Source organism: Arachis hypogaea, chromosome 18 (genome assembly GCF_003086295.3).
Source record: "Arachis hypogaea cultivar Tifrunner chromosome 18, arahy.Tifrunner.gnm2.J5K5, whole genome shotgun sequence".
Classification (NCBI taxonomy): Eukaryota; Viridiplantae; Streptophyta; class Magnoliopsida; order Fabales; family Fabaceae; genus Arachis; species Arachis hypogaea.
The window spans coordinates 112,620,591-112,633,977 of NC_092053.1; the positions used below are offsets into that span (position 1 = coordinate 112,620,591).

Below are 13,387 nucleotides of genomic sequence, written 5' to 3' on the forward strand. Positions count from 1 at the left end.
ATAACATAATTCAAATAGATTCACAAACTTATAAGAAATATAATAAATTTATAATTAAATATAATTAAGAAATAATTCCGTAATATTATTTATATAAATATTTATTATTATTATTATATACATATTTTTTAATTTTTTATTTAATTTTAAATTTTTATCGCTTATCTTTTTAATCTATATTTTTATTTTTATTTTTTTAAATATTTATTACATATAATTTAACTGATAAAGACTATTTTTCATATGATCTTTTTGTAAAAGTAATTTAATTTTATAAATATTTATTTTTTGTCATAATTTATAATATTAAGACAAAATCGACATAATTTTAAAAGATTTATATTCTCGTAATAATATTACAAGAAAAAATATTAATATTAATTAAAATTGTATTTCTACTAAAATCTAATTAAGCATAATTAATTTTTCATAGTTGTAAACAATCTGAGTTATGGTTTTCGTCTTTTTAACTCATTTAGCTAGTTTTATCGTTGTGAAATTTAAATTCTTTGGTTTTATCTTTTGGTAAATAGTCACGTGATAAAATATTAATTAGCTTTAATGCTTTACCATATGCAGCATTTATTTTCACTTCTTTTTATTATTTTTCCTCTAAATTTTGCTTTTATTTTAAGTATGAGTGATGATTAGGAGTCTTAATTTATCTTTTTAATTATTTTTTTATACTCAAATAAGTAAAAATCTAAATATATGTTAATTTTTAAAAACATCAATAAGGTAAAAAAAATTATTTATAAATTAAAAAAATAATTAAAAGAATTGAATGAGTTAGATTCTTAATCATTTTTTTTGTACTTATTTGAGTATTATTAAGTTATTAAAAAGTTTTTAAATTAAAAATATATTTTTTTATTTTTTAGTATATTAAACAAATTTTTAATAATAAAAATAAAATAAAAATATTTAAAAATTAAAAAATATTTTTTAAAAGTTATAACTTATACTGTTTTAAAATATTTTAAACATTATAAAAAAACGAGTATTACATGCTTTAGGGGTACTAAGAAATTTCGCGTAGGTTCCGAAAGTCGTTATTGAAATGATTAGGAAGCTGGCGTGGGACCTATCAAGAAAACGTGGTTGGGTGGTGGATCTATACAGAATTAGCTTGTGTGTTGTATCGTGTATGTGTGAACCTATGAAGCACGGACACTTTGCTGAGTTGCCGTGTCCGCGTGTCGGACACATTTTGGACACGACACTCACTGACACTCGTCCGACACGTGTGTCTGCTGTGTCCAAACCGTGTCTCAATAAAAAATAAAAATTCTTCTCCGGACACACTTGGACACACTTAAATATCATCACGTGTCGGCGTGTCCGGTCTTATTCTTAATATATATTGTTAAAATAAATTTAGATATAGTATATATTATTATTTATTAAAATAAAAAATATTTTAAATACTTGATATAATTAAAATAAGACATTAAAAATAATTAAAAAAATTAATTTATATTTTAATATTAATAAAATATTAAAATATTATTACAGTTTATCTAAAAAATACTTTATATTTTATACGTATGCGTGTCCCCGTGTCATGTAAGATTTTAAAATTCGCGTGTCGGCGTGTCCCGTGTCGTGTCGTGTCCCGTGTCCGTGTCAGTGTCCGTGCATCATAGGTGTGAACTGTGATTTCTCTCTCTGTAATGTTGTTTGGTTGTGCGCTGTATTATTTTATGGAAAAATCTAGAGCTAGCAACTTTTCAAAAAGTTGGCTAATATTTAATTATTAAAAAAAAATTGAATGATCTTATATCATTAGATTTAATCTCATATTATTAAAAATATTATTGATGACCAATTGATAATTACAAAACATAAAAATTACTGCCTTTAATACTCCTTTTTTTTTTATTTCTCGCGGGCTCTGTCAAACAACCTAAAATTCGATCTGCTGGACCTGGCTGCTACTGTCCAAGCCTCTGTCCAAGCCTCTAGATTGAGTATTTATTTTTTAAGTTGGTTTTCAAATTTTTTTAAATTAAAATTATTTTTTAAAAATTTTGAATTAATTATATTAATTTTTTTGTTATTTTTTTATTGATGATGTTAAAATTTAGTAACGTGATACGTTAAATGATATCATAATACACATCTAGAAGTCTTTTAACTATTAATATAATAAAATTATAAAATTAAATCAAATCAATTAATCGAAAAGAGAACTTGAGGCATTAAAATCTCTCAATTTGATATTAATTTGATATATTTTCATAAATTAATCATATTAATAGTCAATTAAAACTACCAGATGTGTGTTGTGATGTTATCTAACGCATCAGAACAATAAATTTTGACATCATTAATATATAATAGCAGTGATAAAAAGATTAATATAACTAATTTAAAATTTTTAAAAGATAAATTTAGTTAAAAAATTTTTGAAAATTAATTTAAGAAACGAATATTTTTTATAGACTAATTTTATCCTTGTATTATAAAATATAAAAAAAAATATTAAAAGTAGAAAAACAAAAAAAGTTTTCCTTCGTTTTTTCTTTCAATATTAGAGAAAAAAAATTAATAAGTCCCGTTCACTTTTCTTTTCTTTCACTTTTCTTTTTTTTCAATTTTCTTTTCTCTATTTTCTCTTCTCAATCAAACAATAAAAAATAATCATTTTTCTTCTAATTTTCTTTCCTCTTTTTTTTTTTTTTCCTTCCCATTTCCACTTAAACAAAGATAGCCTTACTCTTCCAATCCAAAGTTACATGCATCCCTGCAACTTTGATTCATTCATCGTCATAAGAGGGGTAATTGACATACATGTATTTACTATTTAAATATTTGAAATGTATGTATATTATAATGACATGAGGATATATTGACTATTATTTTTATAATAACTTTACAACTTTAATATTATTTAGAAAGGAGAATTTAATTTTAAAATAATATTAATATAAAATAATTTTATATATGCATCTAATTACGTAACGTCATATCAATAAAAATAATTATTTTTTACATTAATTATATAAATAATCATCTAAAAGAATAGATGTAATTATACGATAATATAAAATAAATATTTTACACTATTATTGTATTAAAATTAAATTCTCAAAAAATATTGTTAAAATAAATATTATCTTTTTTTCATATTTTTGCAATACTTTATTATTTTTATTTTTAAATTAAAAATATTTTTAAATATTAAAAAAGTGTCATTTTAATTTAATAATATCTTTTAATATTGTATAAGCCACAATTATAATAACTATGATAGCATGTGCATGTATATGTGCGCATTTGTGTGTGACTGTTAGAGGCCGGGTTACTAACTATACTTTTAGTGAAAAAGAAAATTGGATAGTTAGTAAGTGTGCTGTTGGCTCAAATATAGTTATCTATATATTAAACATGAAAATATGCCCCCCGACTTTAACACATTATGTCAAAAAAGCCAACAGCTATCTTTAATAATTAAAATTCGTTCAACTAAGTTGTTGGATAGAAGGGTTGATGATGTTTGATTTCGTCTAACTAGGGTAGCACCAATAACTAATGGACCCTTCTAGAGGAACTAACTGTGGTATATTATTGTTAGCTATAAAATCGCTCGATACACATTAGTGTACAAAATGAATTCTGTTAGGTAAACAATACGAGATGTGAATAATATAAATAATAGGCTGTATTTTAGATTTACTAAAATAAAAATATTTTATTCTATTTATTCACTATAATTCTAATCTCTCACTTTTTATTTTTTTTCTTTTTTTGTACTATAGTCGTTTCACTATCCCTTTTTTATCACTTCGTCACCAACGTACCTCGTCATCACCGTCACCTAAAAAATAACACGTGTAACATCTTAACTTTTTAAATCAGGTTCATTATTCAATAAATAAATAAATAATTAAAATGGTAATGATTAAGATTTAAATTCAAAATAAAAAATTAGAAAATAATATATTTGAAAAATTAATATATCTAATTTAAAATTCAAATATATGAAAACACTAGATGTAATGAATTCCTAACCGACAATAAACCACCTTTCAAGATATAGTCATAACTAATTTCATATTTATGAGATTTGAATGATCTTTAGTTACATGAAAAGATAAAAAAATTAGTTTATTCTTTAAGTTCAGTATAAAATCAAATTCAAATTAAATTATGTAGATAAATCTGTTATAAGTCCATAGTAAAAAATTGCGCTCTCATCAGCCAGCCTGATATACTAACAGTAATTCAGAAATATATCAGGTTGTGGTTATTTGATTGACTTTGTTTGAGAATCATTTTGAAGCTATCTCAATTCTCTATAAATTTGCGTCTAATAACTATTTCCAAATTCCAAACGTAAAAAATTTTATAGGGCTTTCAAAGTGACATTTTAATTTGGAGATTTCACCTAAACGCGAGTTAGATTCTCCTAACATAATTTGTACATACTTAAGAGCTATTTGAGTCCTCCTTTCTTATTCTATTCCCTTTTTTTATACAGAACGTTCTAGGTAACCTATATTCTCTATCTTCTATTATCTCTATAAATTGTCATTCATATACTGTCTCAACTTCATTATAAAATCACAAAACTATTATTTCTTCTCACTTCTTTACTCTCACTCTAAATCCTTCACCAAACTATTCACAAATATCAGTCATATATTGTTCGGGAAGATATCCTCTCTGAATTACATAACTACGGAATATGGAGATTTCCTTTCTATCCAGTCAAAGATTCATACCTACATGAAAACATACACAAAGTCTAGCCATGTATCAAGTCTCTCGTCACTAACGAATCGTATCTATTTGGGTTGGAATATATATAGGATTTCTACAAACTTCATTGGAGGTAGGAATTTTATACTATTTTTTATGTCATATCTTAAATATTTTTAAAAATAGATGTTAGCATTGCATGTCATGATATAATGCCTCTTTATTTCATACGCATTATGCATTATAATAACCATCTTATATGCATTAAAGAACTGAGGGAATGATCTTTCAGTAAGAGAAAGTGACCTTCAAAGACAAGATAATCGAAATGATCCTTCGTTAAGGGAAGGTGATCGAATCGAGATGATCTTTCAATAAGGGAAGGTGATTGGCAAACACAACTAGAAAATGACTTAATACAGACAGATTTACAGACATATTTAGTTTATATTACAGATGGATTTTTGGTTACCGACGAATTTTGTCCCTCTGTAAAAGCCTCGTCGAAAATTATTTACCAATGGATTTTTTTTGTCGGTAAATTACCAACAAATTTTTACCAGTTACCGACAGATTTTCTCTCTGTAAATTTTTCCTCCATTTCTCCAGAGTGTCAAACTTTCCGATGAATTTTCTGTCTGTAACTAGAGACAGATTTTTTGACGAATTTTCCGTCGGTAATTAGAGACAAATTTTTTTACGAATTTTCTGTCGGTAATTAGAGATAGATTTTCCGTTTATAATTGGAGCCTGGGAAAACCATTCCAAACTCTGAATACAGACGTCAGTAAGGTAAAATAGATTTTTTTTTTTAATTTTTCCATTGCAAAATAAACCTGTTTTCATACAAAATAAATATAAATTTAATAAATACAAATTTTTATCTAATTTGTATTCGAATATTTATAATATTTCAAAAATAAATAAATTCATCGTATTATCAAACTAAAAGAAAAGTACTATAAACAAGCAAGTCAATATAATTCAAAACATAAACAAAGTGTATTGATACATCAACTATAATAATAAGTAACAACCATACATCAACAAAGTATATTGATACATCAACTATAATTCAAAATATGAACTTAGTGTATTGTTCAACCATACTAAATTTATCAACTATAATCCTAGTGTCATCTTCATCTCCATCATCATCATAGTCCTCATCAATTCTTATTCAATTAAGTAGCTGATGCTGCTGTATCTCAAAGCTTGTTTATGTGAAGAAATAGTTGTTGCTGTTGATAAAGTAAAGGCATCACTAGCACATGGAGCAAGGATCTCATTAGGTTCTAAAATTGGAACTTACTCTGTACAGAAATCATTCATCATTATTGTGTCCAATGATTCAAACAATGGAATCATGAATTGATCCTCTGCCTCCGGCTTCTCTGCCTCCTTAATTTCAGGTTCAAAAAGTATGGAAGACTCATGATGATTTTGTTCTTGCTCTTACTCGAGTCTCTAATTTATCTCGAAGAGTTACTGCTAAGTACAATGGTGAAGGAATCCTACTTGAGTGTATTAGGGTTGACATAGCTCATCAAAATGCTAAACTTTGTGAAGCTAAAAGAAAATGTACGAGGTATAGCTGCAATTAAAATTTATTAATGGCAGGGGATGTATGGCAGGTTTATTTATTAATCTGCTCTACCAAAACAGAACTACATTTATGTTTCTTAGCAGCATATATATGAATGAATGGAAGTCCTAGCTAGCTTAGTTGTTGATGATTTCAAAAATTATGAAGGAAAACCAATTTTAAACTCAGTGATACTAATAGATGATAGCCTAGATTCTTGTAGTTTTGTGCCACTTTTTTGCTGCATTCTTGAATATTTCATTTTGTTTGTTCTTTTTATTTTAAGAGCATATGTCATCCTTTTGTTAATGGTGACTCACTTCCTTTTTTAAAAGAAAATATATCATCTTACATTACCAGAGCTCCCTTTCAGAAAACTTTGGTTTTGTTGATTAAAGGATTGAACATTTCCTGCAAAAAGGTAAATTTGAAGTAATAGAGTCACTAAGATTTTTTCCCAACAAGTAATAGAGCACAAACAATTACCACTAGCGGCTATAGAGGTGTTGTTTGAAAGCACGAGGTCATCCCATTCAAGTGTATTAAGCTCATGAAGCTTCATTTCATGACTCTCAACCATCAAATTGTCATTAAATCCTGTTTATAAAAGGAATGGAAACATAATACCTAGTCAAGGGAAGAAAAACTACATAAACCAAGATGGCAACTGGTACGGAATTTATAACTCACAAACTAACCGACAAGTGCACCGGGTCGTACCAAGTAGTACCTCAAGTGAATGAGGGTCGATCCCATGAGGATTGATGGATCAAGTAACAATGATTGAGTGATTAGCTTAGTTAGACAAACAGAAAAGAGTGTTGAGAGTTCAATTGCGTCAAACAATAATTCAGAGAATCAGAAAAACAAGCAGTAAATTGATGTGAATAATATTGGAGAAAACAGTTAAGATTTCAGAGATATCTATCTTCCGGATTGACTTTTCTTATTAACTATTTTAATCATGCAAGATTCAATTCATGGCAAACTATATATGACTAAACCCTAATTCCTTATATCTTTTTAGTCTCCTTTAACTTTCATCAACCGCCAATTCCTTGGTCACTTAATTCCAATTAGAGGGTGAAGTTCAATTCTAGTTTATATGCCACAGAAATCCTAATTACCCAAATATAAGAGGATTATATGTCACGTATTCTGTTAAGTCCAGATAATTAGAAATTTAGGAGAAATTATTGTCAAGTTGTTGTTCAATAAAGAGCTTTTCCAAGTTATACAAGAACTCAATTAGAACAAGGGTCATACTTCCGTTCCACCCAGATTCATAAGATAAAGAACGAAAACAATTCTTGAAATAGAAATTAGTACATGAATTAAAATAGAAAAATAATAGTATCAATCCATACAATAGACAGAGCTCCTAACCTTAACAGTGGAGGTTTAGTGGCTCATGGTTCAGAGTGAAAACTAGGATTCTGTAAAACTGTAAAGTGCGGAATGAGGTAGAAGAGAAGAGATCAGATTTCCCGAATGGCTAATTCTTTTCCCTTTTATATCTAATCCTAATTAATGTAAAATATATTTTCTAAAACTAAATAATATCTTTTCCTATTTGTAATTAAAATAAAGTTTAATCAAAATAATTAAGGAATCACGTGCTGGCTCGTTAGTGAGAAGGGCACCACTGCAGACTCCAAAACTGGCGCCAAACTTGGAGTTTCTCAAGTTTGGTGCCACCAAGGCAGTAAGCAAGGAAGACGTTGTGATGATAATGGTGCCAAACTTGGGTTTTCTCAAGTTTGGCGCCACCAAGGCAGCAAGCAAGGAAGGCATTGTGATGATCATGGCGCCAAACTTGGGAATAATTCCATATGAAAGGTATAGACTATTATATATCGTTGGAAAGATATAGAAGTTATCTTTCTAATGCCGTTAGAACCGTGTCAATTGGATCTTTGTAGCTCAAGTTATTGCTGTTGGAGTGCAAGAAGGTTAGGGTTGACAGCATCATTCACTTTCTCCCTTTTCTGCTACAAAACTCTGTCAAATCTATCCGAATACTACCTGAAATAAATAGAATTGTACACAACTCAAAGTAGCATTCATAGTGTCTAGAAGATGATTAATTCTTGATTAAACTCAACAATTTGAATGCAAATTCACTAGGAAAAGATAGGATAGATGCTCACGCATCAGCAACACTGGTACATAGTAGCATAAACTAAAAGTAACACAAATGTTGGTAGTGGGAAGAATAAAAATGTTTGATGACTAAAGACATATGTGCATTGCATGTGCTCTTCCAATAAATTTCCTTCTATATTTTTCCACTAAAAAACCCTTAACATCTACATTTAAAAAGTCTCCGACTTGAAAGAAATGTAATAAAAGTTGTTGATATTGATAACCTTAAGAGTATGAATTATATTTCTTACCACTGGCATAAGCAGTGTTGGTCCCAGAGTCTAATTCTTCTGATAGCCATGGTTGGTCAGAGGCTGAACTAGAATGAGAATTTACAAGTGTGACAGGAGAACCTTGTGACTATATGATAAAATGTTAATTATATTCATTAACCAGATCAAAGGGTATAACATGTAACACATTTAGAATTAGTGTGTGAGACTTTCTCTTTCTCTTATAAACATAGGATGCATTTGAATAAGCCTCTTCTTTTAAAAGCATCTTTTTTTAGTTAAACTTTTACAGAAAAATAGATTCAAAAAAGGACAAATCAAGAAGGAAAATGATTTACACAACCTCTTGTGTTTCGCGGTAATGAACAAGGACTATGTGCTCTAGCCTCCTGAAATGAAAATAAATACAATTGTAAGACAATTCTATGCACTTCTATTCAAGTTTAATTAAAAAATATGCAAGAAACACATAACCACCAATTCCTTTGCATATTTATTCATAGTTCAGAATATAGGCATGCATGACATATTGATAATTAATTTTATGCTATATTAAGTAGACTTAGACTTACAGTACCCGGCTCCATCTCAGACGGTGACAGAAATCTATCGAAACAGTGTCCTAATATTGTACAGACCAAAAGCTCATTAGTGGGATCCATGATTACTTCTCTACAAGTATCATTACAAACTAGAAAAAGAAAAGAAACATTGAATTGTTAGATTTAGTCTAAACTAAAGGATTTAAACTTATGCAATGTAAAAATACACAGTCGCATTGTCCATAAAATATGTTTCGTACCATGAACTTGCCCGGTCTTCTCACAAATAAATACATCTCCAATTTCATAGTAAGAGCATGTTCCCCAAAACAAGCATGAACAGTTACCACTGCATCGATGAGTCCCTTTCTGCTTTTCCATTATGACACTTGATCAGCTAATGTTTTGTCAAGGATTATTCTGTAGTCCTTCACCTTCATATGTTAAACGAATACAATTAGGGGAAGTCACAAACAGTTAAGAGGCGCATCTTTTATGGGGCAAGAAGCATTCACATCAAAGCATATTATAGTATTAAGTATTAACAACAAAATTACTTTGCATCTTAGCATTTGCATTATGTTATGAAATCCTTGTGAAGTTTTATATACACACATAGCAAAATCAAACAGGCATTACAATATAAAGTTCAGCTTTCCCCTTCATCAAATAGCTTGGACAGCGGGGAAGCACAAACAGTGGTACAAGGACCATAACTATTTATCTCCCTAAGATCATTCTCAATATATCAGTAGATATTTCCACACTAATGGAGGCTCTCATTACCTGCGAAGGATGAGGGGCTTGATTCCACTTAGCTGCTTGCATTTGAATGTAATACTCCTTAAACTCATTTTGGTAGTTTCTGACAAGTTCAACCATATCCTCTCCATCGCACTGCACAATGATAAGACAAATGAAAAGATCCACAAACACGCATGCACAAACAAAATGTATGAATAACTCAATCAAGCTTCCATGAGAGAAAAGCAGCGCAATCACCAGATTCGGTCGAGTATACATGAGCCTGGAAAAAATTTACAGTTGTTATAGGGTTAGCAGAGACTATATAGAGAAGCTAATCACCTGTGGAAAGTAGAATGAGTATGAAGTAATTAAGGCTAAAACCTGTTGAGAGGCTCCTAGTGAAGTAACAGTTGGATCAGTTGAAGCCAAAGCTCGCTCACACATCTTGATAGCTTAAGGAGCATGAAAAATCCAGTATAAGCATGAAAAATGAAATGCTTCATCCAACTTAAGGAGCATAAATTTTAATCCTGGAAGTACAATCAACTAAGCAAAAGGTTTTGCAATAGTGATGAATGATAAACGCACCCCTTTTCTTCTGCCCAATCAAGATAATCCTTCATTTCATAAACCGTTCCTGCAAAGTGAGTGCCACAACAGAGGCAGTAACCAATGTATTCAATTAGTGAAGGCAATTTGATCAAAAGTTTTTTCTTCTGATCCTCTCGCAAACCTTCCTCCTTCAGCAATCCATCATTATAATTAAATGCACAAGAGATGACTTTAAGAGTCAACACCATCAAAGTCCCTAGTACAATAATAACAACATCATTAATAACACTATTAGGCACCAGCTAAGGTCCTTTTGTACTAGCCAATACTTTTCCTCTGTAATTCAAATAATTTTCCTCTGGTGCCATACTTTCCTCTTTCCATGTAAAGCATAATTAAATAAAAAAAACTAAAATGATTCTTATAGCATACGTCGTAAACTGATATTCTTGCAACATGTGGTCCATTCTGTTCTAAAAGAAGTTTCTTTTTCTAGGAAAGAGAATATCAGTCTCAGAGAAGAAACACTGACCTATAATAAAAGGAATTGAGTAAACTAATATCATAGCAAACTAAACTCAAGTTCCTATAGTAAAAAGAATGATGAATAAAAGCAAAGCATGTCCAACTTTTTTGTGGTCACCTATAATGCCTGAACTACCCCCATATCACTCACTCATATCATAATTCGATAAGGCACAAGACACGAGTTACAATCTCCCCCACAAGAATATTGTAATATGAAAAAATGCAAATGAGATATCATAAAAAACACAAAAATTAGCACTGAATATTAGTAGCAACAAAGCATAGAAATCAGGGTTAGTTGAAGAACCTGGCATGTTTGAGACAAAGCCACCTCTGTTCTCAATGCTGCCCCGCTCAGTATTAGGTCAGTAGTCATCTGTATAGCCTCCCCTCCCTTTGACAGAACTTGCAACATAAAAATAATTAATTAAGAGTGAAATAGCAAGAATAAAGATACATATTACTACTTATGTACACGTAAAAGAAAAGCACAACAGTGAAGAAACAGAGACTGAATCTGAATTCAAAAATGGAGGCTCAATTGAAGATACTAGTATAATTACTATGAGCAGAAGCTAGTCACTAATGCCTAAACACCACAAAAGAAGCAAAATCAAAGCCAGGCCTAGTCAATTTTCAAAAAAAAGAAAACAACAAGCCATTATGGCTCCAAAGAAAGAAAACAACACCTATTTCAAAAGCAGTTCAGTTATTAGATCAAACACTGTGTCTGCACAAACACAACATTGAGCACATATATCTACCTAATTATCCACTAAGACTAATTAACAAACTTTTGATGTGCATGTTAGCTCAAACCAACAAATAAGCAAACCATCGAACACTTGGTGTGCACAACAAAATTCATAGAGGGGAGGGAAGAAGAAAAAGAAAAATACACGAGTGCTTCTCTGAATTCTTGTTGTGCGATCTTGCGCTCCTGAGCCCTGATTTGTGCAGCTTCGGCCTTGAGCTTCTTGCACTCCTCATTGGCAACTCTAAGGGCTTCTCTGAGAGCTTCATCCTAGCGCTGCTTCTCGATCTGAAGAAGCTCCATTTTGTGGATGTACTGCTTGCAAACCTCCTTCACCTGCTTAGCGTAGCCCCTTCGAAGCATTGCCAGCTTTGCCTCAGCCTCCTTCGGGTCCTACGGAGGCTGCCAGCTTCCGAGGAAGGTATTAGAATCCAGGAACTTGTGGTTCTGGCGGTGGTTATTGTGGTGTGAGGTAGTGGTGAACGACCGAATAATGGCATCAGAAGCAGTGGCAGAGGAGGGGGAGGAACGGAAGAGAGCGTGACGGAGAAGATCCATTGGAAAAAGAGGAATTAATTGCATGAAATTGAAAATCTAACCTCCAAAATTTTGCTAAATTATCAGATTGCAGGTTAGGATTTGAAAGAAGAGACATGAGCAACACATGTAAAAGATTCAGGAAGGGTTGTTACGGAGCTTCGGTGCAACAAAGGTTCGGTGCAATGGAGGTTCGGTGCGACGGCGGTGCAAGGCTGAGAGGCACCATTGATGGAGCATTTGGAGATGAGTGTTCTACTGGTTCAGTGTTTAAATAAACGAGAAAGAACGAGAGAGACAGGAGCTGTGTTCTACTGGTTCAGTATTTAAAAGAGAAAAGAAGAAGGAGAAGGTAGCTGCGGCGGTTATGGTGGCTGGCGGTGGCGCTGTGGGTGAGGAAAGGAGGAGAAAAAGCTCTAGAGTGTGAATGGAGCTCGATAGAGTCGGGTGAAATTAAGTTTAACTCAATTTTTTTGATGGAATATTTTAAATTACAGACAAATTTTCTGTCGGTAATAATTTAACAAAACACAGCATTCTTGTTTATTTAAATATAGGCGGATTTTTCGTCGGTAAATATTTCCAACAAAAAAAATAAATTTTTCGACAGAATTATTGATGGATTCTCTTTTCCATCTGTAATTTATGGTAATTCATTTTCCTACGTTTTTGATAGAAATTCTCTTACAAAATCTGTCTGTATTTTCGTGGGATAAAACCTGTCAGAAATATCCATCTGTAATAAATAGTTTTCTAGTAGTGAAACTTTTGGGATAAGAACCTTCGGTAAAGAAAGGGGACTCTGATCAATTTTATATAATAATATCTCTTTGTTGACATAACTCCCTTCTTGTGTATGTGTAAATAACCTTGATTGTAAATTATAAACTGAGGGAATGATCCTTCAGTAAGGGAAGGTGACCCCCAAAGACAAGATATTGATATGATCATTTGGTAAGGAAAGATGATCGATCGAGATGATCCTTTGATAAGGGAAGGTGATCACCAAAACGTTTGGAATAAGAATCTTCGGTAAAGAAAGGAGACTCCCACCTTTTAT

The 13,387-nt window shown here is 30.9% G+C and overlaps 1 protein-coding gene across 28 annotated transcripts; it reads right to left on the bottom strand.

The window, feature by feature from the left end:
- Nucleotides 1-7,596: 7,596 nt before the first annotated feature.
- On the bottom strand, nucleotides 7,597-12,766 carry LOC112771385 (calmodulin-binding transcription activator 5-like). 28 transcript variants are annotated; one of them, XR_011876869.1, is made up of 11 exons: nucleotides 11,936-12,761; nucleotides 11,344-11,441; nucleotides 10,545-10,764; nucleotides 10,338-10,408; nucleotides 10,212-10,236; nucleotides 9,996-10,106; nucleotides 9,470-9,643; nucleotides 9,240-9,358; nucleotides 9,011-9,056; nucleotides 8,686-8,794; nucleotides 7,597-8,314 (listed from the first exon to the last, which is right to left on the bottom strand). XR_011876869.1 is itself a non-coding variant. In XM_072226313.1 (11 exons), exons 7-11 carry the CDS (start codon nucleotides 9,515-9,517, stop codon nucleotides 8,262-8,264), a joined length of 255 nt encoding a protein of 84 aa, XP_072082414.1. In that variant the 5' UTR covers nucleotides 9,518-9,643; nucleotides 9,996-10,106; nucleotides 10,212-10,236; nucleotides 10,338-10,408; nucleotides 10,545-10,764; nucleotides 11,344-11,441; nucleotides 11,936-12,761; the 3' UTR covers nucleotides 7,597-8,261. The 28 variants fall into 28 exon arrangements, 18 of the variants coding, with proteins under 18 accessions (XP_072082414.1, XP_072082409.1, XP_072082397.1 ...); XR_011876871.1 differs by having other exon boundaries at nucleotides 10,545-10,593; nucleotides 11,344-11,430; nucleotides 11,936-12,757; XR_011876878.1 differs by having other exon boundaries at nucleotides 9,245-9,289; nucleotides 10,545-10,593; nucleotides 11,936-12,659.
- Between the last annotated feature and the right edge of the window lie 621 nt (nucleotides 12,767-13,387).